The sequence below is a fragment of the Myotis daubentonii genome, chromosome 13 (genome assembly GCF_963259705.1).
Source record: "Myotis daubentonii chromosome 13, mMyoDau2.1, whole genome shotgun sequence".
Lineage (NCBI taxonomy): Eukaryota > Metazoa > Chordata > Mammalia > Chiroptera > Vespertilionidae > Myotis > Myotis daubentonii.
The window spans coordinates 5,543,537-5,570,329 of NC_081852.1; the positions used below are offsets into that span (position 1 = coordinate 5,543,537).

The 26,793-nt window shown below is 47.9% G+C and overlaps 2 protein-coding genes across 2 annotated transcripts in view; both read right to left on the reverse strand.

Moving 5' to 3' along the window:
• The window catches only part of LOC132214625 (anthrax toxin receptor-like), a 68,173-nt gene extending 53,733 nt beyond the window's left edge, over window positions 1–14,440 (reverse strand). The window contains exon 1 of the mRNA XM_059661962.1: window positions 14,175–14,440. Within this exon, the coding sequence (XP_059517945.1) occupies window positions 14,175–14,440 (266 nt within the window). The remainder of the gene's footprint in view (window positions 1–14,174) is intronic.
• Window positions 14,441–14,462: 22 nt separating this feature from the next.
• The window catches only part of LOC132214626 (anthrax toxin receptor-like), a 122,905-nt gene continuing 110,574 nt past the window's right edge, over window positions 14,463–26,793 (reverse strand). Inside the window, exons 13-19 of the mRNA XM_059661963.1 lie at window positions 26,207–26,497; window positions 25,943–26,110; window positions 24,625–24,663; window positions 23,409–23,495; window positions 22,315–22,392; window positions 20,576–20,802; window positions 14,463–14,589 (exon numbers count right to left, since the gene is read on the reverse strand). Coding sequence (XP_059517946.1) covers window positions 14,463–14,589; window positions 20,576–20,802; window positions 22,315–22,392; window positions 23,409–23,495; window positions 24,625–24,663; window positions 25,943–26,110; window positions 26,207–26,497 — 1,017 coding nt within the window. The remainder of the gene's footprint in view (window positions 14,590–20,575; window positions 20,803–22,314; window positions 22,393–23,408; window positions 23,496–24,624; window positions 24,664–25,942; window positions 26,111–26,206; window positions 26,498–26,793) is intronic.

Genomic DNA, 26,793 nt, shown 5'->3' on the forward strand with positions numbered 1-26,793 from the left:
TACTTCATTGTCATTTTAATTTGCATCTCTCTGATGATCAGTGACTGTACATTTTTCATACCCTCTTGGTCATCTGTATGTCCACTTTGGAGAAGTGTCTACTTAGGTCCTTTTCCCATTTTTTAATTGTATTGTTTGTCTTCCTGTGTTAAAGTTGTATGAGTTCCTTATACATGTTTGAAATTAACTCCTTACCAGATACATAATGGGCAAATATGTTCTCCCATGTAGTGGGCTTCCTTTTCATTTTGTTGATTTCTTTTGCAGTGAAGGAGCTTTATTTTGATGTAGTCCCATATTTTTGTTTTGTCTTTTGTTTCCCTTGCCCTAGGAGATGTGTCAGCAAACATGTTGCTATTTGAGATGTCTGAGATTTGGCTGTTTATGTTTTCTTCTAGGATTTTTATGGCTTCAGGACTTCCATTTAAGTCTTTTATCCATTTTGAGTTTATTCTTGTGTATGGTGTATGTTGGTGGTCTAGTTTCATTTTTTTTTTCATGTATCTGTCCAATTTTTCCAACAACATTTACTGAAGAGACTGTCTTTACTCCATTGTATGCTCTTGCCTCCTGTGACAAATGTTACTTGATCATAGGCTTGGGTTAATTTCTGGGTTCTCTGTTCTGTTCCATTTGTCTATATGCCTCTATCTATTGTGCCATTTCCCATTGTTTTGATTACAATGGCTTTGTAGTATAACTTGATACCTGTTATTGTGATCCCTCCAACTTTGTTCTTCTTTTTCAAGATTTATTGTGGCTATTGAGGGTCTCTTTTGTTCCATATACATTTTGGAGTCTTTGTTCTAGATCTGTGAAATATGCCATTGGTATTTTAATAGGGATTGCATTGAATCTATAGGTTGCTTTGGGTAGTATGGACATTTTAATGATGTTAATTCTACCAATCTATGAGCACTTAATATTCTTCTACTTTTTTATATCTTCCTCTATCTCACTTTTCAATGTCCCATAGTTTTTTGAGTACAAGTCTTTATGTCCAGAGGGTTAAGTTTATTCCTAAGTATCTTAATATTTGTGTTGCAATGGTAAATGGGAATATTTTAGGTTCTCTTTTTGAGAATTCATTATTGATATATAAAAATGCCATCGATTTCTTGGTGTTAATTTTGTATCCCGTTACATTGCCAAATTCATTTATTAAATATAGTAGTTTTTTGGTGGTATCTTTAGTGTTGTCTGTGTGCAATATCATGTGATGTGTGAATAATGACAGTTTTACTTCCTCCTTTTCAATTTGGATGGCTTTTCTGTTTTCTTTTCTGATTGCTGTGGCTTAGACTTCCAGTACCATGTTGAATAAGAGTGGTGAAAGGACATCCTTGTCATATTCTTATGGGAAATGGTTTTATTTTTTCCCCATTGAGTATCATGTTGGCTGTAGGTTTGCCATATATGGCCTTTATTATAGAGAGATGTGATCCCTCTACTCCCCCTGTTCTGAGAGTTTTATCAAAAATGGGTGTTGGATTTTGTCGAATGCTTTTTCTGCATCGATTGATATGATCATGTGATTTTTGTCTTTCAATTTGTGTATGTGATGTATCACATTTATTGATTTGAAAATATTGTACCAGTCTTGCATCCCTAGAACAAATCCCACTTGGTCATAGTGTATGTTCTTTTTCATATATTGCTAGGTCCAATTTGCTAACATTTTGTTGAGGATTTCCGCACCTATGTTCAGCAAGGATATTGGCCTGTAATTATTTTTCTTATAGTGTTTTTATCTGGTTTTGGAGTTAAGATAATACTGGCCTCATAAAAAAAGTTTGGAAGTTTTCCTTTTTCTTGGATATTTTTTGGAATAGTTTGAAGTGTTTAGGTGTTAGTTCTTTGAATGTTTGGTAAAATTGCCCCGAGAAACCATCCAGACCAGGGTTTTAGTTTGCTGTTTTTTTTTTTTTATTATTATTAATACTACTTAAATTTCATCAGTTGTTAATCGCTTATTCAGGTTTTCTGATTCTTTCTGATTGAGTTTTAGAAGATTGTATTTTTCTAGGAATTTTTCCATTTTGTTGTTGTCTAGCTTGTTGGCATATAGCTGTTCTTAGTATTTGCTTATAAATCCTTTGTATTTCTGTGGTGATAGTTGTTGGAACTAACTCTTTCATTTCTGATTTTATTTGGGTCCTCTCTCTTTGTTTCTTGATGAATATGGCTGAAGGTTTATCAATATATAAAAATATATATATTTAAATATATTTTTATTGATTTCAGAGAGGAAGGGCGAGGGAGAGAGATAGAAACATCAATGATGAGAGAGAATCATTGATTGGCTGCCTCTTGCATGCTCCATACTGGGGATTAAGCCTGAAACCTGGCCATGTGCCCTTGACCAGCATCAAACCCAGGACCCCTCTATCTATTGAGCCAAACCTGCTAGGGCAATGTTGTTTATCTTTACAAACTACTAGATCTTGGTTTCATTGATCTTTTGTGTGTTTTTTTTAAAGTCTGTATGTGATTTATTTCTGCTCTGATCTTTTTTTTTTTTTTTTTTAAATAACAAGAGTTTATTTTAGTTATAGTCTTACCTAGAATGGAGGCACACACTAAATCAGTTTTATAATTAGCATTTGGTATATTAGTAAGTGTACAAAAAATTCTATACTTCTTAACCTTGTACTCTATAGATTCAACTATGTTCTCTTTCAGCAATAATTCTTAAAAAATTATTGATCAAAAACAAGTGTGCCAGATTCAATTGTTGATAGATATGTATTTATTGCCATTTTATTGTTTATATATATACTAGAGGCCCAGTGCACAAAAATTTGTGCACTCGGGTGGGAGGGGGTCCCTCAGCTTAGCCTGTGCCCTCTCGCAGTCTGGGACTCCACGGGGGATGACACTTGCTGGCTTAGGCCTGCTCCCTGGGGGATTGGGCCTAAGCTAGCAATCAGACATCCGTCTGGTAGCCCAGCAGCCCTCGGAGGATGCCCACTTGTCAGCGGGGAGCAAACCTAAGCTGCAGTCAGACATCCTTAGTGCTGCTGAGGAGGCAGGAGAGGCTCCCGCCATCATTGCTGTACTGGCAGCCATTAGCCTGGCTTGTGGCTGAGCAGAGCTCCCCCCTGTAAGAGCGCACCAACCACCAGGGGGCAATTCCTGCATTGAGCATCTGCCCCCTGGTGGTCAGTGTGTGTCATAGTGACCAGTCATTCCCAGTGGTTCTGCTGTTAGGGTCAGTTTTCATATTACCCTTTTACTATATAGGATAGAGGCCTGGTGCACAGGTTGGGGCCGGCTGGTTTGCCCTGAAGGGTGTCCCGGATCAGGGTGGGGGTCCTGCTTGGGTGCTTGGCCAGCCTGGATGATGGGCTGATGGCTTTTTTCAGCTGGTCACACCCCCTTCAGGTTGGGGGTACCCGCTGGGCTGCCTGGCCAGTCTGGATGAGGAACTGATGGCTGTTTTCAGGCTGTGGGCAACTGAAGCTCCCAGCCTCTCCTTTTATCATATTTTTAATTTTTTTATCCTGGGATTTATTTACCTTCTATAGCTGTCATTGGAGCTGAGAGCCGGCTCCAGCTCTGAGGCCTGGCTCTATCTCTGAGGCCGCGGCTGGGTAAAAGCAGGTATCTGGGTTTGTTTAGCTTCTATAATTGAAACATTGTTGCTGTCCTGCTCGCTCCAGCTCTGAGACTGCTGAAAGCAGGTATATGGGATTTGTTTAGCTTCTATAATTGAAACATTGTCGCTTAGAGTGTAGCTTAAAGCAGGCCCCGGCAGGCGGGGAACCTTGGCTTCCTCCATCACTGGAGCAAGCAAGCCTCATGTTCGCTTAAGCTGCGTGGCTGCTGGCCACCATCTTGGTTGGCAGTTAATTTGCATATCTTGCTGATTAGCCAATGGGTAGCATAGCGGAGGTATGGTTAATTAACATGTTTGTCTATTATTAGATAGGATTTTTAAAATCTTTTTCTCCTTTCTTTCACTTCTTCCTCTTCTTAAAGAATACCCTTCAACATTCCATGTAATACTGTTTTGGTGGTGATGAACTCCTTTTAGCTTTTTCTTATCTGTGAAGTTCTTTATCTGACCTTCAATTCTAAATGATAGCTTTTCTGGGTAGAGTAATCTTGGTTCTTGGTTTCTGCCATTCATTGCTTTGAATAATTCTTGCCTGCAAAGTTTCTGTTGAGAAATCAGCTGACAGTTGTATGGGCACTCCCATGTAGGTAACTAATTGCATTTCTCTTGCTGCTTTTAACACTCTCTCTTTGTCTTTAACCCTTAGCATTTTAATTATGATGTGTCTTGGTGTAGGTCTCTTTGAGTTCCTCTTATTTTGGACTCTCTGTGCTTCCTTGTAAGTTTATTTCTTTCATCAGGTAGGTGAAGTTTTCTGTCATTTCTTCAAGCAGATTTTTAATATCTTGATCTTTCTTTTCAACTTCTGGCACCACCATAATGCAGATGTTGGTAGACTTTAAGTTGTCCCAGAAGTTACTTACACTCTCTTCATATTTTTAGATTCCTTTTTTTTAAATTAAATCTTTATTGTTCAGATTATTACATTTGTTCCTCTTCCCCCCCCCCATAACTCCCCTTCTCCCAGTTCCCTCCCCACTCTCGGCCCTCACTCCCCACCCACTGTCCTCATCTTTAGGTGCACGATTTTTGTCCAGTCTCTTCCCGCATCTCCCACACCCCTTTTCCCCCCAAAAATAGTCAGTCCATTCCCTTTCTATGTCCCTGATTCTATTATAATCACCAGTTCATTCTGTTCATCAGATTATTTATTCACTTGATTCTTAGATTCACTTGCTGATAAATGCATATTTGTTGTTCATAATTTGTATCTTTACCTTTTTCTTCCTCTTCCTCTTCTTAAAGGATACCTTTCAGAATTTCATATAATCCTGGTTTGGTGGTGGTGAACTCCTTTAGCTTTTCCTTATCTGTGAAGCTCTTTATCTGACCTTCAATTCTGAATGATAGCTTTGCTGGATAAAGTAATCTTCGTTGTAGGTTCTTGGTATTCATCACTTTGAATATTTCTTGCCACTCCCTTCTGGCTTGCAAAGTTTCTGTTGAGAAATCAGCTGACAGTCGTATGGGTATTCCCTTGTAGGTAACTGAGTTTCTTTCTCTTGCTGCTTTTAAGATTCTCTCTTTGTCTTTTGCTCTTGGCATTTTAATTATGATGTGTTTTGGTGTGGTCCTCTTTGGATTCCTTTTGTTTGGGGTTCTCTGCGCTTCTTGGACCTGTAAGTCCATTTCTTTCACCAGGTGGGGGAAGTTTTCTGTCATTATTTCTTCAAATAGGTTTTCAATATCTTGCTCTCTCTTATCTTCTGGCACCCCTATAATTCTGATGTTGGTATGCTTGAAGCTGTCCCAGAGGCTCCTTACACTATCTTCGTATTTTCAGATTCTTTTTTCATTTTGCTTTTCCGGTTGGGTGTTTTTTGCTTCTTCGCATTTCAAATCTTTGACTTGATTCTTGCGCTCCTCTGGTCTGCTGTTGGGAGTCTGTATAGTATTCTTTATTTCAGTCCATGTATGCTTAATTTCTAGTTGGTTCTTTATCACAACATCGAGGGTCTCATTAGATTTCTCGAGGATCTCATTAAGTTTATTGGCGGCTTCTAGACAGTTCTTGAGAGACCTTAAAAGTGTGGTTCTGAACTCTATATCTTCCATTGACAATTTTGTCCTGTTTCTTTGTCTCCGCATTTTGTTATGCTTTCTTGGTGCACCCCCTAGTGGTCTTTGTGCGCAGTCTTGTAGTTAAGCCTTGATTGTTGTAGCTAATACTAGGGGGGATTTGACCTCCCGGCCAAGTGGCTGTGAGAGTCAGCTATGTCTGCAGTGATAGAACTTCTGTCCTCTAGGGAGGTGCTAATGTGGCGTTTGCCTGAGGCTATCCGGCAAATGCCTCTGTGCAGGGCTTGGGCGGGGCGGGTGGGTTGCACGGGATCAACAGGGTGGGCCAGAGAGAGCAGTTATGGCTGCTCTCAGTCCTGTCCCCAGGGGCTCTGCCTCTCTGAGTCCCAGCAACTGCTGCAAACCTCGGAGAGAAAGCTGCACTCACTCCGACCGAAGCCAGACAGTCCCGCTTCTCCCATTTGAGTCAGGGTCCCTAAAGACTCGCCCGGATCTGGAGCTCAGAGTCTGCGACTCCCTCCCGATTGAAAACGCCAACCGCGCCCTCCGCCGCCAGCCCACTCTGCATGCACTCCGCACCTCAGTATTTGACTTCAGCACTGTGCCTCCTCTGAGTGTCGGTATGCGTTTCTCTTTCCTCCTAGTTGTAGGACTTCCACTCAGCCAGCGTTCCTGTGGTTCTGGGTGATGTCTGTTCCGTCTTTTAGTTTCACTTTTGAAGTGGTTGTTCGAGGCAGCAAACTCCGACGTTAACCTATGCCGCCATCTTGGTTCTCCCCTTCCTTTTTCTTTTAACTCTTCTGATTGGGTGATTTTTGCTTCCTTGTATTCCAAATCATTGATTTGTTTCTCAGAATCCCCTACTCTACTGTCAAATGCCTATAAGTTATTCTTTACTTCAGTTAGTGTATTTTAAATTCCTGACTGGTTATCTTCCATGTCTCTGACATTCTCAATAATATCCTTGAATGTCTGACTAAGTCCCTTGAAGCTCTCATAAAGATCCTTGAGTAATCTTATAACTGAAGTTTTGAACTCTGTATCTATTAGTTTGCTTGCCTCCATTTCTTTAATTTGTGACATGTTTCTTTGTCTCTGCATTTTGGCTACTTCCCTCTGTCTGTTTCTATGGTAGAACTGTTATGTCTCCTGGAGTTGGTAGATTGGCCTTTTGTATTATGTGTCCTGTAGGACCCAGTGGCTCAGTCTCCCCAGTCACTGAGCTCAGCATTCTAGGTGCATCCCTGTGTGGGCTGTGTGCACAATGTTGTAGTAGAGCCTTGATTGCTGTTGGCATCACTTGGAGGAATTGACCTCCAGGCAATTGGCTGTGAGGACCAGCTGTGTCTACAATGGATGAGTGGCTGTGCAGGAGACACACCTATGGAGCAAGAGTTGCTTCAGTGGGCCTTTGGGGCTCATTGAGTCTGACCCTTGAGTGTATCACTTGTGGATGTGTAGAATTGTAATCTGTTATTGTCTGAAGCTGTCCACCTGGTGCACTGGCTCTGTGGCCTCCCGAGAGGTGCAAAGTCAGCCACTGTCTAGGGCAGCTGTGGGCAAACTACGGCCCACGGGCCGGATCCGGCCCGTTTGGCTATTCTATCTGAACCACGGAGCCGAAAGAGCAGAGGGTTCTCTTGCTCTCCCCTCAGCTCCTTCACCAGCAGCAGTGTTAACATGGCAATGTTGGGAAACATGGCCGCAGCTCCTTCTTCTGAGTCCAGTTTAAGAACCCATTGTGGCCCTCCAGTCAAAAAGTTTGCCAACCCGTGGTCTAGGGCCATGCAGCAGGAGCTACAGAGTGATCTGCAGATGCCTGCTACTTGTATTGGACTAGGAAGTGTCCAGAAAGGCCCAATTGTGGCACAAGGCATGCTTCTGTTAGTACCTGGTCTTGGGCCTTTTATTGATAGGTTTGTGGCATGCTGATTCCAGCTATTTCTTGTTTAAGAGATTTTAGCAAAGTCTGAATCCTGAGCCAGGACAGGCCATATATATGGAAAAGCCTCTGCAAACAGCTTGCATGGGCCTTCAAATTGGATGGTGTAGGGTCTCAGGGAATCACCAGGAAAGCAGTGTGGGTCATGCTGATGGAAACTCAGATATGATTGCCAGTCAGCGCTGAAATGGGGGGTGGGGTGGGGGGAGGTGTCAACACAGGAACAATGACTCCTATGGGCACACCATAAGATAGCCACCCCTGAGTTCCTACCCCGATGCCAGACAGTCCAGTTCCTCCCTGTATGTCCCTGAATTCTTCCAAAGCTGCCATTCAATGCTGGAGCTCAGAGGAAGCCAGACTACGTAAGTTTGTGTGTGGGTCCTTTAAGAGGAATACTTGGGATTTAAGCAGCCTCTATGTCATTCAGCCACAATCCCTGTGGGTTTTTATAGCCTAAAGTTATGGGGGACTTCTCTTCCCAGCTCTGGGACCCTGTTTTGGGGGCACAGTGTGGGGATGGGACTCCATGTCTCTCTAGGGAGGCGTTGGAGATACCCTTCTCGGTTAAAAAATGAAACATGTGGATGTCAGACAAGCCCAGTCTGCACCTTCATCCCTCCTACCAGTCTCAATGTGCCTTGTTCTTTACTTCTCTAGTTGTAGGACTTCCATTCAGTCAGATTTCAGATGGTTCTCAATGATGGTTGTTCTGTATTTTAGTTGTAATTTTGATGTGGTTGTGGTAGGAGGCAAGGACAGGCATTTACTTATGCTGCCATCTTGGTTCTGATCTTTATTATTTTCTAACATGTGGTCTACTTTTGAGAATGACCCATGTGCACTTGAGAAGAATGTATATTCTGCAGCTTTGGAGTGAAATGTTCTGTAAATGTTAATTAAATCCATATGATCTAGTGTGTCATTTAGAGTCACTGTTTTCTTGTTGATTTTGTGTTTGGAAGATCTATCTATCTAGTGAAGTCAGTGGGATGTTAAAGTCACCTACTATGACTGTTTTGTTGTCGATTCCTTCCTTAAAGTCTTCCAGAAGTTTTCATTTTTTTTATATATAGTAGGTGCTACTATATTGGGTGCACATATGTTTACCAGGGTTATATGCTGTTATTGGATCAATCCCTTTAGTATAATGTAGTGAGCTTTACTGTCTCTTGTGATGGCCTTCATTTTGAAGTCTATTTTTTCAGATATGAGTATTGCTAATCCTGATATTTTTCATTTTCCCTTGCATGGAAAATTTTTCCATCCCTTCACTCTCATCCTATGAGAGTTGTTTGTTCTGAGGTGGGTCTCTTGTAGACAGTAAACATTTGGGTCATGTTGTTGTATCCATTCAACTGCCATATATATTTTTATTGGAGCATTTAATCTATTTATATTTAAGATTGTTATTGATTAGTACTTATTTATTGCCATTTTAATTCTGTATGCCTATGTTTCTCTCTCTGTTTCTTATTACAGCAATCCCTTTGGTATTTCTTTTTTTAAAAAAATATATTTTATTGATTTTTTACTGAGAGGAAGGGAGAGGGATAGAGAGTTAGAAACATCAATGAGAGAGAAACATCGATCAGTTGCTTCCTGCACACCTCCCACTGGGGATGTTCCCGCAACCAAGGTACATCCCCTTGACCGGGATTGAACCTGGGACCTTTCATTCCACAGGCTGACGTTCTTTCCACTGAGCCAAACCGGTTAGGGCTCCTTTGGTATTTCTTGTAGTGCTGGTTTGGTGGTGATTAACTCCTTTAGCCTTTTGTTTTGTCTGGGATGCTCTTTATTTCACCATCTATTTTGAATGCTATGATAGCCTTGCTGGATATAGTAATCTTGGCTTCAGATGCTTGCTTTTCATTACATTGAGTACTTCATGCCATTCCCTTCTGGCCTGTAGAGTTTCTGATGAAAAAATAGCTGACAGCCTTATGGGAGCACCTTAGTAGGTAACAAATTGATTTACTCTTGCAGCCTTCAAGAGCCTCTCCTTTTCTTTAATTTTTGGTATTTTAATTATGACGTGTCTGGGCATGGGCCTGTTTGGGTTCTTCATGCTTGGGACCCTTTGTGCCAGTGAACTTGTGTGACTTTTTTCTTGACCAGGTTAGGGAAGTTTTCTGCCATTATTTCCAAGAGGTCCTTTAATCTTTGCTCCCTTAATCTGTCTCCTGTTTTCTTTTTTTTCTTTTTGGTTTTCTAATTGAGTAATTTTTTCTACCTTGTCTTCTAATTCACTGATGTGATCCTCAGCTTCCAATATGTTATTAATGCTCTGTTATTCTTCATTTTCAATTGGTAATTTTTCATAGTTTCTGTATCCTTTCTCATGCTGTTGAGCATACTTGTAATTATTATTCTGAACTCTATATCTGATAAATTTCTTATTTCCATTTCATTTAGCTCTTCTGGAGAATTATTTGTTCTTTCAACTGGGGCCTGTTTTTCTGTCTCCCCATTTTGACTGCCTGTTTGGGATTGTGTTTATGTATAAGTTATAACTGCTACTATTCTTATTCTCTGGTGCAGAAGAATGCTAAACACGTAGTGACTTTCCCTGAGTACTGTTTGGAGCTATCAGCAATCCACAGCTTATGGCTCCCTCTGCTGGCGCTGGGTGCCTTTGAAAAAGACCAAAATGTGCACCAAGGAGGTATTTTCCTAGCCCCAGGTCTAGAAGAAGATCAGAAAAAGACTCAAAGCCTCCAGAGATCCTCCTCTACCTCCAGTCTGATTGTTATTCTCAGTTTCAACGAGTCTCAGGAAATAGAACACAGCAAGCCATAGCATCCACAAGGTGGGGAGGGAGATTTTCCAACAGGGAGGAGGCAATTGCTTCCCTCCCAGGCAAAAGCTGCCTGGATGGTAAAGGTCTGCCTGAGAAAGATGTCATCTGCAGTATGAGGGAATGACTCAGGTTAAGAAGCCAGGGCATCTGCCTTCTGAGGTCTAACCTCAGAGCCCCAAACATGGGTTCTCCTGACACAGCTCTACTTCACTCTGCCCTCCCTCTGTTGGAGCCCAAGGTATGTAGCTGCACATGAAATTTCATGTGTTGGCCCTTTAAAAGGGTGCCTACATTTCCAGCGGTGGACAACAGATGTTATGTGGGCACCTCTCACAGTTCTGGTGCTCTGAGATAGGGAGCCCCTCTTGGGGTTTAGACCCCAGAGTTCCCAATGGGAACCCACCACATCTGAGACAGTGTAGCTTCCCCTTACGCTGCCACCATTTTGGAACTCTATGTCTAGTACAAGTACCCATCCCACTTCTGTAGACTTTGCTGGCTCATTCTCTGGCCCTGAGCCCCCTCCTGCCCTCATCTGTAAGGAGAGGTGCTGACATTTCCCCGCAGTTCTGAGGAAGACAGTGATGAGCCTGCTCCTCCACCTCCTCTTACCCCGGGCTGTGGCCACACCAGGCCTCCCCCATGCAACCTGTTTGGCAGCCTGTGGCCTGGACCTTCAAATGAGGCCCAGCATCTGGCCCCTCATCATCTCCCTACCCTGCAATTCCACACCAAATCCTCTTCCTCCTGAGACCCTGTGCCACCCCCCTCCCCCCCTGGCCCCCGATCTTTCCAGAGTCTCTGCCCAGTGCCCTCAAATTGAGAGTGTTTTCAAGAACAAGATCCAGGCACACAACTGCTCTGCACAGAAAGCACCCAGACCTTGCCCCTTGCCCTCCACTCTGTGCAAGGCCTTTCCTGACCACCCTTTAGTGGCCCCTCTAACAGCACTTCCTGCCGTCCCCTGGTGCTCACCCAGCTAACACACCACTTCCTGTCTTTCATTTAGGTCGTGTCTCTCCACTAATATGGAAGCTCCAGGAAAGCGGGGTTTTGTCTAGTTTTTTTCTGTCTTATCCCCACTGTGCAAATAGTGGCACAGACCGGGCAGTGGCTCGGGCCTGGTGTGTTTGTGGCTGACTGATAAGGGAAGAAAGGAATGAACAGGACTGCTCATCATGTGGGTGAAAGGGCAGAGAGCCATGGGGGAGAGCTTCCAGTACAGGAATCTTACCAGCACCCCACCTCACACCAAAGGGCCCCTGGGAACAGAACTGAGCCAGGGTCAGGGCTGGGTGTGGCCCCTGGAGTGCAGGGAGTTCCCAGAGTGTGTGACTGCCTTCCCTCCCATTTCATTTCATCCTCACCCTCAAGGTTGCATCCGATGCTGTGCTGAGCAGACTACCTACACTCCCCTTCACTCTCACCCCAACCTGGAGAGGGGGTGCAAAGGGTCCCTGTAGAGATGGGGACACTGGGGCACAGGAGGTGCGGTGACTTGCCCAGGGCCACCTGACTGGTGAGTGGTGTCTGCTTGGTGTAAAGCTGGGGCCCCCTCCTCAGTGATCATTACTCCCCTTTCCCCAGAGCCACAGGCACAGCCACAGGAGAGAGCCAGTGTCACCCTCCAAGAACTTGTCATCAAGCCTGCCCTGGAGGGCAGCAAGGCCTTCTTCCAGCCCCTGGGTGAGCAGAGCTCCAGGGAGAAGGGGCTGTTCCCTGGGGCTCGAAGTGTGCTGTGGACTGGCCTCACTGATGGCCTGGGGCTGGGACGGGGTGGGGGTGGTGGTGAGTGCTCTCTCTGGGACACCCTCAGCTCTTCCTTCCATTCGCAGAATCCAGCAGGATTCTGTCCTGCCCCATGGATGGCAAGAGTCAAGGCTGACAGTGCCTGGTGTGATGTGGAGGAACCTCTATCCTGGAGCCAGAAAAAGGGTCCGGGGGCCTGAGTTGCTCCCCTTGATCCCCTGCCCTCCCAGTCTTCAGGGCAAGGCCCATGCCCTTCATGTGGAGCTCCAGTCGCAGCCGGCCATGGTCAGAGGGACCAGTGCTGCCTCCCAGCCCTTTAAGAAGCCAAAGGAGCAAGAGGTGGGGTGGGGTGATGAGAGGGGCAAGAAGTTAGAATACCCTGGCTCCTGGCCCAGCAATCCATTCAACGGCACCTTTCTAGTTCCCCAAGTACCACCTCCCTGGGAGAGAGAACAGGGGAGCACTCTGCCACCATCTAAAGGTTTGCAGGAAGCGAGCTTTGACTGACATTGAGCAAATCACTAACACCTCAAGCCTCAGTATCAGCACCCTAAAACAGGGACATAGAACCACCCCCTCAGCTCCTGGGAAGGCACAGTGGGCAGCACATTGCATGACACATGCTGCATGTTCATTCACTACTCTTCCCAGGCCCACCTCCACCTTGCAGCCTCCCTCATCCATCCAGGCTGGGCTGTGCCCACATTGGTCCTGTGAGCAGAGATTAGGGGTGTGGCCAGGGCACCATCAGAGGATGGCAGCTGAGACCCTTTGAGGTCACTAGTGCACTCTGCACAGACTGACCCAAGAGGCTGTCAGTTGCCCCCATTACGGATCCATGTCCGAGCCCAGTATCCAGGAGGGGAAGCACCACCCCTGGGCTGTGGTCAGGATCAGCCAGTCAACCCTGCCCAGTGCATCTCAGGGCGCCCTCCATGTGCAGTGAGGAGGTCCCCTGTGGGCAGTGTGGCCCTCAGCTCTGCTGACTTTTCTCAGCAACTGGTTGGCTGGGCATGACCCCTCCCCCACCCCAACCATCAGTCTCCATGGAGAAATAGAGGAATCAGAGGAGGTACCACCTGGATATTGGAATGATGGCAGCACAGGAAGCCTGAGTCCTGTGACCACCACCAGCCTCTGGGCTCCTGCATCCAACCTCTAGGAGTGGCCCCTTTGCAGGCAATTGCACCTGGAAACACCTTCACTGCTCTGCAGGCCAGGATGGTTTAGAGGGTGACAGAAGCGCCGGGACCGGCCTTGGGCGCTGGCGAGTGCCTCAGGATGCTAGTGGTGCCCTGCCACCAGGCCATTGAGCAATAAGCAGCATTCTCAGCCCCACAGAGGAGTTGGGAATGGAACTGAGGCAATCTCTCCAGGACCACAGCACTGTTCCTCCCCTCCTTCTTTGAGGGCCAGACGGTGCCTGATACACAGCCCAGCCTCCGAGGGACACACCAGAAACCCACACTGTTCTGAGCGTGCACACAAACTTCAGGATGGGGGTCCAGGAGGAAGGAGAGACACGCATAAACGCTTAGCAGCAGCAAAGCAGAGATCCTTCTAAGCAGTGACACTGAGCGAATGCCCCACAGAAGCACACAGCAGTCTCTCTGGGGCCCGGTAATCATGGAAGTCATTGGGTGAAAACACAATGAAACAAAGCAAACCCATAACCCACAGGGTGAGCTTCTGACAACTGCTGGGAGGAGGCTCCTAGCAATCCCTGTCCCTCCAGCTCCTTCAGGGGCATGTGGGTCACAGCTGCTGCCATAGTGATAGAGGACTGAGCCATCCAGAAACCCATCTAGAGAGGCGTCCTTTTAGCCTTTCCTAAAGAAACCGTCCGGGGAGACAAAAACCTAGGATGTTTCTTCTGCCTCAGCAACAAGGGGGCCAACCGATCTGTTCCTAGGGTCCAGCCAAGCCAGCCTTGCTTCCCGTCCCTCATAATCCGGGTTCCCCTTTGGTCATGTCCTGTCCATGTTGTCCTTATGGGTAACAGCACCCTGGGACACCTGGGGCCATCCCACGAGGGCACTCACATGTCCAAGACGAAGTAGAAGTCATTTGCGCAGATAAAACTCTGTTTTGTCTGCACCTGCCAGGCACCCAGGCTGCGGTGGTGGCGGAAGTTCCCCCCGTCCTGGCTGAGGTGGCGGTGGAGGCTTTCCCAGCTCAGGCTGAGGTGCTGGAAGTCTCTGGATCCCGGGACGCTGTGTAGGAAGCTCTTCTTGCTCACCAGAGAAGGTGGCAGCACCAGAAGCAGGAACAGTGCAGGACCTGGCATCCCAGAGCCACCAGCCCCCATTTTATTGGCAACCTCTATGGCCTCACAGGATGCCAGGCCACCTCAGGTCACCGCAGGTTGCCACCCCTGCCACCTCTTCCTGTGCTGAGGGGCCTTGGTCCCTCAGCCCTTTCACCATGTCACCCTGTGAGCCTCCACTGGTACCTGTCCTTTGGGCAGAAGAGGCCAGAGTCTCACTGTAAGGCAAGGGCCCCCACCACCCGCTGAACCCTTCCCCTGCCCTGTGGAGGCAGAATGCCCTGTTATGATGGCCATAAAGGTTGTCATGGTGACTGTGACCTGCAGCTCTGCTCAGTGACCTGCCTATTGACAACCCAGGTGGGAGTCTGGGATCTTTGGAGGGACAGTTAGAGGAGGCCTCGTTTGTGCCTTAACTCACCTCCCCCCACACCCAGGTGGTCATTAGGGTTCTTGAGAACTTCTGCCTTTCTGTACACTGAGAGGGCAGCCGAGGTGACTTAGATAAGCTCATCGCTGCGGGTGAGGAGCTGAAGGAATTGGGAGGCCAGAGTGTTGTAATGGTCACACGTGTGGACAATGCAGGCACCAGGGGAAGGAAGGGTCCAGACGGGGAAGAAGGTCGTGCAAGGAAGCCAAGTCCTTTGTGCGTGGTGGACCGTCCAGTTGTCTACTCTTGTGCAACAAACCACCCCAATCTCAATGACATCAACGAGAACCAGAAATTCAGAGAGGGCTGAGTGGGATGGCTTGTCTCTGCCTCCTGGGAAACATGGGCATAGAAACTTTGATTCAAAAGTGACTCAAAAACTCAGGCTGGGATTGTAAAATGTTTTCAGAAATATCTTAAACAGTTTTTATTTTAATATTTCATTGTTTAAGTAAGCCCCAAAAGAGTGATAATATGGTAAAAACACCTCTCCAATAAGTGTAAAATAAATCCTTCAATAAAATTAAAATTACAAGTGATAAAGGCATAGTGTTGCAGTTGTTGTCACTGCTGTTTGGAGTAGTTTTCAAGATAATGAGCTATCTTAAATGATATTTTAGAATCAAGGAAATTTGATGTATTGTTTCAATAGTACAGAAGGGTTTCTTTGTTTTACAACCTTCATGACACTTGGTATTGTCACATTTTCATATATTTACCTATTGACTAGACTTTTGGGCTTACTTTGTATTCCCCTAATTACTGATGAAATAGGTCTTCTGTTCATTGATTTGCATGTCACCTTTGATGTGTTTTAAGTTCCATAGATGCAGGCCTGGTTCTGTGCTCTCTGTTCCATTCCCTTCATCTGCCCTTTGGTTTATATAGTTAGTGTCAATCCCACAGTATCTTAATTGTTATCGTGTGGGCCATTGTATTTGTGCTCCTCACTGTGACTACCTCTTTCGGGAAGGTTGTGCTTCCCTGCCACATGCATTGCAGGCCTGGGCCTGACTCCACCAGTGAAATGGTAACAGGAGTCCCATGTGCCACTCCTGGGTGGCATCTTTAAGGGTGTAGTTATGATTCAGGCGGACCCAGCCTCCTTGCACCTGAGCAACATGATGTGCAGCACCTTCTTGGGAACCTGGGTGAACGGTGCATGTGGGGCAGTGAGACATGTGAGTGGACAATAAAGTTTCTGCTTTGAAGCTGATCTTATTTGGGGGCTTTTGTTACCGAAGAGAACCCAACAGATTCTGATACACATGGGATCAGTGCCCTACCCAACAAACACAGACTTCTACAGCAAGCCTTGTTAGGAAGGGTAATCCATCCACCTCACTGCCTTATGATAATTGGTGGGTATTGGTTCTTTCATGTGCACTTGAGAATCAGCTCATAAAGTCACCACTCCCCCCAAACCCTCTTAATATTTTATTACAATAACATTATATATGTTGAAACATATGCAGGGATCTTGTAGCTGCAATCTGGACTCCTCTTATCAGCGAATGTAGCCATGTCCCCATTTATTTAGGTCTTTTTTAATGCTTTCCATATGAATTTTCCTAAAAATGTCTTGACTTGTGTTAAATACCCCATATTTTTGTTGCTATAGTAAATGACATCTCACCAACAATCTTTTAAACTCTTCCTTGTTGTTATGAAAAAATATATTTAATATTGATACATCACCCAAATTTTAAACTCTTTTGTTCTAATGTGTTATCTACAGAGTTTTTTTTGTTTCTTGTAAAATTAAAATCAAAAGAGGAAAAGCATTGTGCTGACTAGTTGTTCTCTAATGAAATATTGACTGAAGCTATGATGGGAGCATTCCTGATTTTAAAGAGAATACTTCTACCACATCAACATTAAGATAGAGAGTTATTACTAGGATGTCAAAGGAATGGTAGTGTGAGAAGTCCCCTAGGTTTCAATCTTGATATTTTAACAATTTGAACAGCTATAATCCAACAAAGATTCACTGCTCATGCACAAACATTTCTGAAGGTAGTCATGTGGGGGTTAACCGGGGAGGTGAGAAGGGAGAAGAGCTGAAATGGGCCAGAGACTCAGCCCAGAGGTTGCAGCCTGGAGCTCCCTGTGGGACTAGGCCAGAGAGAGGAGGACTCCGCCTGTTGCTGACATGTCCTTCAGCTGGGAGGAGCAAAGACACAGTGAACATTCCTACAGGAGTGGCCGTCGGAGCTGAGGGTGAGCTCAGTGACCTGGGAAAGGATGAAGCACAGAGGTGTGGCCACAGTTGTCTGGCGAAGGGCTTTTCAGACAGAGAAACAAAGCCACAGGAACTGGCTGACCCTCTTCATGTTCCCAGAGCTCGCCTCCTCTCACCCTCCCAGAGCTGGCAGCAGGCCCAAGAAGAAGATCAATAAGTGAGTGTCTGGTTGCACAGCACATTATCTGCAAACCAGAGAACTTGTACTACATAAGCAGTTTTTTCTCTTAGTAACAGGTGCACTCTTCAACTCACCCCGGGGTTGGGAGTAGATACAGGAGACTGCTGAGGTCTGCCAGTCACCATTATGGGAGAGCAAAGTCACAAAGGCAGCAGTCAGCTTTCCCAGCTCACCTCACCCCCACCTATCGCAGCTGCACTGCTGGCAGCATTTGTCTGCAGGTGACAGCACTGGGATTTCATGGATTTGGAATCCCATCACCCACCACATTCCCCTATGTGGTAGGTCCCCAGAAACACAGGGACCGGAAAACAGTGGAGGCATCCAACTTCCCAGGGAACACAGGCCATTGTTTTTTCACCACCCTGCAGATATCTAAAAGCCAGGGCAGAGCAAGACAAGTAAATCTTGAGATTCAGTGCCACCTGCTAGGGAACATTAGAAAGGCTTTTTATCAATCTACTAGAGAAGTTCCACTCATACCTAGATGCTTAGACAGAGAAGGAACCCATCAGATACCATGAATAACCAAGGCAATGAGGCAGCTCAGAAAGAAAATAAAAAAATGTTCAGAAAATGAACTCAGAGACATCGATATATGTGATTAATATGACAGAAAATTCAAGATAGCAATTCTGAAAAAAACTCAATGAGATGGAGGAAAACAATAAGTTAAATGAACTCAGTTTAATTAAAATCATTGAACAAATCTAATACTTTATAAAACTGATTATAACTAACAAAAACCCCAGGTGTATATACTGGAGATGAATTGTATATAATAAAGAGGTAATATACAAACTAACCCTCACTCCATCACACCATCACAAGATAGCTGCATCCACAGTGGAAGTGGGGTTCCCATAATAAGCCGTAATGAGCGATCAGCTGCGTGGCACCTCAGTCCGCACCCCCCACCCTGGTGCTGGGCTGGGGGGCCTCAGGCTTCATCCCCTGCTTTGCGGGACTTGACAGGGGACCTGAGGCCATGCTCAACATCTGGAGTAGCTTGAAGGGGGACCTCAGGCCATGCCTTCCACCCAGGGACAGGGGAACTGAGGCTACGCCCCCTGCCCCAGCACTGAGCCAGGGTCCTGAGAGTGGGCAAGGGTACCTGAGGCTGCACGCCCCTGCTCAGCAGGGCTTGACAGGGGCCCTGAGGATGTGCCCCCTACCCAGTAGTGCTTGATGGGGGACCTGAGGCTGAGCCCCTTGACCAGTGTTGGGCTGGGGGGCTTGAAGCTGCAACCCCCACCCAGTGGGGCCTGACAGGGGTGGGGCCAGCTGGGTCTGGATCTCGCCCAATAGTGGTGGGGCTGGCCGCGTCTGGTTCTCGCACAATTTCCAGGTGCACAGGGACTTGACTCTGGGTCCTGTGGTGTGCCCCAGACTCTGACAGGAGGAAGATTTTCATATACATTTTACTAATTTTCTTTCATCTCTGACACTTCTATTATAGAGAAAGGGCAAATAGCAATATTAAAATATTTCCTCTAATTAATTCCCTTTTAATATGCACAAATTTTGTGCACTGGGTCACTAGTAACTCAATAAAAGAAATATAGAATGAACTAGAGAGCATAGGCAATAAATCAGACCAGATGGAGGAAAGAATTAGTGATATATGAAAGATAAAAATTTAGAAATGACACAGGGGAAAGAAGAGACTTGAGCATAAAAAAGAAAAAAACTATACAAGAACTATCTACTCTAACAGAAAAAGCAATATTAGAATAATAGGAATACTATAATAAGAAGAGAGGGAGAAGAGAACAGAGAGCCTATTTAAATAAATAGTTGATGAGAACTTTTCAAACCTATGGAAAGAGCTAGATCCTCAAATCCAAGAAACAAACAGAACACCAAATTATCTCAATCCAAAAAGGCCTTCTCTAAGACACATTGTGTTAAAACTGTCAAAAATTAATGACAAAGAAATAATACTCATGGCATCCAGGGAAAAGAAGGTAACCCATAAAGGAAAGCCCATTACATTAGATTATCATTAGATTTCTCAGCAGAAACCCTATAAGCTACATGAGAGTGGAACCCAATATTCAAACTACTGAAAGAGAGAAATTGCCAGCCAAGAATAGATATGAAGGAGAAATAAAGACTTTTGTAGCCATGCACACCTGAAGGAATTTACCACCAGGAAACCTCCATTGCAGGAAGTACTCAAGGGGGTTATTCTACCTGAAATAAAGAACAAAAAGTCACAAAACTACAAGTGGGACCATGAATACACAACATAAATAACTTGTAACAACATAAACATAAAAGGGAAGGGATAATGGTTTAAATTTGTACAGGGTCAAGGAGATTAGATGCATTAAAAAAGGACTACTTTATATATGAAACTTTTTTTACATAAACCTAATGGTAATCTCACACACACACACACACACACACACACACACACACACTAAAATGCTATAGAAACCCCTTGCCCAGCTTTGTCAGGAAAGTGGGCACCATTGATTTCTCTCATATCATGAGAAATATTAGGGGAATAGGAGGGAAAATATTTCTGAAGAAGCAGTAGTTGCCAAGACTCTTTCCAATGGTTTCTTGCAGGTTACATGGGTGTGGGCTCCAAATATGCCCCCCATATGGTCAGCACCCTCCTTCATGTGAATGCTTATGTGTGTCAACACCCTGGTGTGTAGAGGTAAACAGCCAGGCATCGTCTCCACTATGATGGCCCGGGATTTTCAAAATCCTACTTCATGTCTCTGAGCTCATATCCTCCTCCTCTCTGGGGTAGGGAGGGAAGACATTAGCTACAGGCACCTGAGTTTTTACTAGGGGCTTGGCCCTGTGCTGAGCATATTGTAGCACTCACCACCAGCCTCATGGCCACAGGAGACACCATTATCTCCAACTTTTCAATTAAGAAAATAAAGCACTGATAGGTTAAGTAACTTGCCTAAGTGATTTAGTAAAAGCCAGTGAATATAGACACTGGATTATATTTATATTTTAAAGATGATTTGGGATTTTTTTCAAAGACCTGAATATGACTGAAACCCCAGGTATGACTGTCCGTGGTGAGCAAAGACCAGGCTGTGGCTGTGGGAATCATCCATGTCTACATTCACAGGACACCATGGTGCTTTTTCCTGCAGGAGTAGTATTGGTAGGTATGTCTCACACAGAGGGCAATGCTCACCTGCTAATAATCTTTCATGCTAATCAGCAACAAATCCAACTCCTTTTGACTTTAAACCACATCTCAATCTTCAGCATTGGACTCAATATATGTCCAGTTCAGTACACAAAGGGCTCTTAATATTCTGGGCTGTTTAATGTTTTAGAGGTTGCCTATGGGGTGGGAGTGACAAGGTAGTTCTGCAGAGTGCACGGGCAGTGGGGGGGATCAGTGGCAGTATCCTTGAGGGAAGTTGGGGACGTATCTGAGGGTGGTGTTGGCACCACGAGCAGCAGCTGTTGAGGGGGAAGTAGTCCTGGCTGGGTCCAAGGCAGGCCATTGAGCCATAGGGCATTTGTGTGCAGTGGGGGTTCACTAGAGTGACGTCCATGCACCTGCCCTGTAGGGAAGAGAGAGAATGTCCCTGAGAAGTCATTGCAATGGGCACCAGAGGCTGTGGTCTTCTTGGCTCAAGGGGGTGGGAGTCAGGATGATGAGGACCACAGGGTAACCTTTGTGATGCCCTTCCCCTCCATGGGCGCTGGGATCCAGCCAGGGCTCCTCCTTGGGACCTTGGTTCAGGCATCAAAAGTCTGTCCTGCTTTCTCAGGGCAGCACTAGTGTTGTGATTCTGCACTCCCTTTGCTGGAACTTGTCTGATGCTCCTGGACTGAGAGCCTGGGAAGCAAGGATGAAGGAGGCCCTACAGTCCCCGCCACCACAGCATTGCTATTCTCTCTAAATGAGTGTGTGCTGAAGGGATGAGCCCTTTCCAAGGTCCTTAGATTGGACACAGCCCCATAGGACAATGGCAGTAGGGACACCCTCTGATGGGTGACAGGCTGTGGAGGCTGCAGTACCCAAGGCCTCGTAGAAAAGGATAAGAATGATACAGCCCAGAGCTTCCAAATGCCCACCTGCCTATCCACTGAGAGTCAGGGTTCACTGGATGTGGCCATGAAACCCTCACTGCAGACCCTGGGGACAAGAGCACCCTCTAGGCTCCCTGGGCCATCTGAGCAAAGGGTCTGAGCACCACAAAGCCCAGGCAGGTGATTGCCTGGTGAGGCAGGAGAACCACGCTCCTTGGGCCTGGGCCTGAGTAGGGGAGCCTTCTGGTGGTTTGGGGGTAACCTCCTGAGATCAGAAGTGCTGACTCAAAAGGGGGCAGAGCAGGGAGAAGGGTGGGGCCAGGCCTCGGGTTTGAGTCCCGCTCTGCCACTCCTGGCCTTTGTGAGCTGGGACAAGTCACTCAGCCTCTCTGCGCATCAGTCCCCTTGGTAAACGGAACAAAAATATTAATACCTACTTTTGCTGGCAAAAGTAATGTAGAAAAACATGTAAAGTTCTTAGGCTCCCAGCTGTCCCATGTGAAAGATTCAACAAAAATTTAACATCTTTATGATTATTCTAAGGAGGAAAATTATCACAATTTGGCTTCTCTTCCAGTCAATGATCCAAAGAGGAAATATTTACTGTCTGGTAAATGCAGTCAGTGTTGGTCAAACAACATTGGGAGGGTGGCACCATGCTCTCCACTACTCCTGGCCCTGAGTGACCAGCTCAGGAGACATTCAGTGGATGGGGTGGAGCCAGTGGACTCACGGGTCAGTGGTCAGATGGGAGGGTCTATGGGCTGGGAGGCCAATAGAAATTGCTGTTTGCCTTCCTTTATTAAAGTTGGCACATGCGAGGTAATGCTCTAGATAAGAGTTTCCTGGTACTCTTGAGACCACAATGCATGGGAAATGAGTGGTGCCACATCCAGCACTGGCAGGAGAGGCTCCTGAGCCCCCATTTTGCTTTGAGCATCTCCCTTGGCAGATGCCCAGACAGATCTCTCTGACCCACAATTCCAGTGTCCAACTGTCAAGGGCAAAAAGGAACGAGCCTACCCCATGCTCCTGCTTACCTTGTCCGAGAGCTGACAACACATCAATGGCACCTGGTTGTAGTTTTGAACAAAGTCACACAAGATGTCCAGTTTGTCCTGAAAAGCAGATGTGGCTGTGAGGAAGCTGTAGGCATGGATGCTGCCTCCAGAAGGTCTAATTCCCTCCGGCTCTATGGCTTGTGAGCACTCTGTTGTCAGGAACTTCCCGGGACATCAGTGCAGCCTAGACCTGGGGCAGGGGCCAGGCAGCTCCTGTGTGTGTTGGGGGAGGGGGGTGGTCACTGAGTGCAGGCCTGTGAGCTGGTAGCACAAGGTCCTGGCAAGCGGCCACAGCCCTGCCTGAAGTATGTGTGGCTTCTCCGTGTCCCCCTCTGACTGTCAGGGGGCGAGGCAGGGTTAGCCCTGCAGCTGACATCTGAATCTCAGGGAAGAAGCAATAGATCTGACAGGGACAGGGCAGACTGTGGGAGAGAAGAGCAGAGCCCAGCAGACACTGTGGGGGTCTCTCTTCCTCAGACCAGTCAATGGGGCCTTGCCGTCTCCATTCCTGTCACCTCGTGCCCCTGCCAGGCTGCCTTCTCCTCCCAGGGTGACCACAGCACTTCCTGGGAGAAGGACTTTTCCTTCAGGCCCTTCCTCTGTGGGGCCCTTAGCACCCCAATTCAGAGGATCACCAGGACCATGCAGTGAGCTCTGCCCACACTCCGCTGAGGGGACTTCTGCAAGAACAGTAGGAGCCACTGGCATTTCTGGGTGGTTCAATGGTGGTAGGCACTTGGCTGAGAGCTTTCCCCCTGCCTGTGCTAGTTTGTTTATGATTCAAGTTGATTTTACACATCCATCTGCTGGCCAATGAAACCCCAGTCATTGGTGGAGTTGATGACAACTTCCGTGAGAACCAAGGTGGTCCGGCTGCAAGCCAGCCACAGAAATCCCTAAGCCCAAGGGGAGACCTGGGGTGAGTACCCAAGTGACAGAAGTCCAGTGCCCATACATTTCATCTCACACAAGCCACGCCTTTGGCTCCCAGGACTGTGTGGCATGAACCTGCAGCCCTATCCTCCCACATCTTAGTCTTAGGTCACAGCTCCCACCCCTAGGACACCTCTCACCTCCATTCTTTGCATGCTGTCCTCTTGGCACCCACAACAAGGGACAGTCACTGTGGGACATGTCTGTATGGGACGTGTCTCTGGCTCCTAGAAAGAGAAAACACTGTCTGCTTCCTGGTCTGGCAGCTCCTGGGTGCAGACACAGGCCTCCTGTTGCCCCGCACCTGTCAGCTTTCGGCCACTCAGCAAACCTTTGTGGGAGAAGTCCAGCACCAATGAGTAGCACCTGCCCCATCACAGAGTGCCTTCCAGGGAACACACACACACAGTCCTGTGGGTTTGCACACATGGCTCTTTCCAGAAAGACCAGGGGGTACTTTCCAGTTCCCTTGGTTTCCCTCAAACTGCCCTTGGGAAGCCCGGTCCTGGGCTGTGTGCTGAGCTGGAGGGCTATCAGGGTGAGAGCACTAGCCAGTGACAGGGCTGCAATAGCTGACTCTGACAGATCCAGCCTCCCATGTCACACTGCAGCCAGCTCAGGGGCCTCCCAGTGCTGGGAGGCCTATCTCCCCCCGCCTGCCCCCACCTCTTGCCTCCCCCACCCTGATGCCAGGCCCCGAGTTTCAAGGACACCATGCCCAGGTCCACCTACTTTATATGGGCACTGGTTTGAGCCACCTCAACCTGCTCACCTACCCCGAGGTCCCTGTGCTCCCCTGGTTCTGGCCTCCCTCACAGCTCAGTGCCAGGTCAGACTCCCTGCACCCTCCTCAGCCCTACAGTCCTTACAGGCAACCGCTAGCCACGTCCCTGCCCTGGGAGGACACATGGAGGGGGCCAAGGAAATGGAGCCCAGGGTATAACCAGAGCCTGCAGGGGTGTCCAGGTCCCTGACCTGAGGCTCCTTTTCGAAAAGCTCACCTGGTCCTGAGGAAGGACCCCTGCAAACAGTCCTTTGGGAATTGGCAAGAAAAGTCCCTTTTATGTCACTGTGATCCTAGCAGTGGCAGCAACAGGCTCCCCTAGGCCGCCACTGCAGTGACAGTGCTCTGGATCAGGCCGCGTTGGGCGCAGGGCAAGGTTGTCTGGGTGACATTCTGAGTTCCATGTCCTCCTTGGGCTTCTGACACCCTCTTGTTCCTCCTGGCTCTCTGCCCAGGAGGGTGGAGCTGGTGGGTGGGGGAGTGGAAGTAGCCCCTAGGCTGCAGGAGGCCTCTGTCAAGGTCACTGTGCCCACCAGGCCTGCTGACAGCATCAGGACCAAACCAGGACTTACCTTTTCTGGTTTCTGCACTGGGGGTGGCTCCTTGATGGTCTAGAAGGTTAGAGAGACATAAGCACAGCTGGGAGGGGCACGGAGGGTGCTGATGGCCATGCTGACGGGGGCCCTGCTCTGCAGCAGCAGGACAGAACATGGGGTTTGGGGTGCCAATCTGGGTGCCCATTCCTCCCTGAGCCTCCCCTCTGAGCCTCAGGCTGCTCAGGTAGCAAAGGGAATTGAGAGCTCCCTGTGGGTTTGACAGGGAGACAGCCAGACTAAGGAGCCTGGTCCCAGGGAGAGGCCCCGACATGGCAGTTTTCCTCAGCTGCCCACCATCATATGACAGCTCACAGCCTAAACTCTTCCTCTCTCCACCACCTCCCCTTCCCCCTCCCCTCCTCCTCCCCTCCCTACCCCGCCCCCGAAGTCTGCTCTGGCTTTCCAGTCCTCAGGGATGACAGTCACCTTCACCCAGGGCTCCCTCTCTCTCATCCTCTCTCCTTTACCTGATTTGACCTGCTTGTTTCTGGTTGGTTTGCCTGCTCTTTTGCGCCTCTGCTTTTCTCTTTCTCTATCCAACGCTCTGGCCTGTGTCCTTGCAGACCCAGCTAGCCAGTGCCACTGCCTCAATCCCTCCCTGAAGCCGGCTCTGTCCTTTGCTGTTGCTCTGGTTACAAAGGGCACTTGCCACAAACTGTGAGGCTGACATTTTGACCCCAATGCCCCAAGTAACATTACCAGACCGGATACCAGACTGTGAGCTCCTGCAAGGACGTTGGCACCTTCCTATGTGTCCCCTTGTGCCCAGCAGGGACCCAGCACAACCTGGCCCTTAGTAATGACTGAAGAAGGCATGCTGGGAGGCCCTGGAGATGTGCAGAGACCCAGGTAGTTTTCAAAGGCACAGCTGCCCCAGGGTTGTGAGTCTGGCCAGCATCATTCTCCCTTTGGGGCTACCCGTGACTCCAGTGGGACCACTTCTTTCCTCGCCAGCACAGGCATCCTCCAATATGTCCCCTGAGTCCTTCCGAATGCTGGCTGCTGTGAGGCAGCCCTGTTCTCGGCTGTCTGGGTTCACTTCTGCCCAGGGGCCAGGGCAGCACATGTGCTTGCTCCCTGAAGGAAGCACATGGCAGGAGGCTCCTTAGAAGCCCAGGCTGTGCCGGGAGAGGAGGACAGAGCACCTTGTCTGCTCACGTGGCCGTATGGAGCTTATGGGAACCTCCCACAGGTGGGATCAGGCAGGCAGGCACAGCATTCCCCCGGGGTTGGTCACAGGGCTGTGTGGGCAGGAGTCACTCACCTTCTTTTTTTTTTTTTTTTTTTCACTCACCTTCTTGAAGCATAGCCGCCAGATGCAATAGAAGAGCAAGGGGAACATGAGCATGGCCGGGATGAGTGTAAGGAGGTACAGAGGGTTGGCAATGTGCATGAACTGTGTAGCGGGTGGTGGGGCAGTCGTTGTGTCAGGTGGCATGTCTGGTGTTGGCTCAGGTGTTGGCTCAGGTGTTGGATCAGGTGGTGGGTCAGGTGGTGGGTCAGGTGGTGGGTCAGGTGGCGGGTCAGGTGGTGGGTCAGGTGGTGGGTCAGGTGGCAGGTCAGGTGGCGGGTCAGGTGGCGGGTCAGGTGGTGGGTCAGGTGGCGGGGGAGCTGGTGGTGGGGGAGGTGGCTGGGTTGTTGTAGTGGTAGTCCGCTGGGTAGTAGTACGCCTTCGGGGAGCGGCACGCCTTCGGGAAGTGGTAGGGCGCTGGGTAGTGGTAGGCTTCTGGGTAGTGGTAGGCTTCTGGGTAGTGGTAGGGCGCTGGGTAGTGGTAGGGCGCTGGGTAGTGGTAGGCTTCCGGGTAGTGGTAGGGGCAGGTGTTGTGGTAGTTGTAGGTACAGTTGTCGTCTGCTGAAAGGACACATGCGAGAGGCTTGCGGTGGGCATTGGTAGGCTCCAGCCAGGCAACCAGCACCAGGCATCCCTCACCTACTGCCTTGTCCAACTATTTCCTTCTCCTCAGGTTTCCCCATCTGCAGTGGCCACAGTGGGGCTAGGAGGCCAGGCCTGGGACAGAAGCAGCACTGTCAGCACCACTGGAACCCCACAAGCTGGCACAGGACACCAGGGCAGTGGCAATTAGGCACAGGAGTCCCTCCTCCCAGGGTCACCTCCTCTCTAGTCTAACTCTCTCTGTTGCCCAT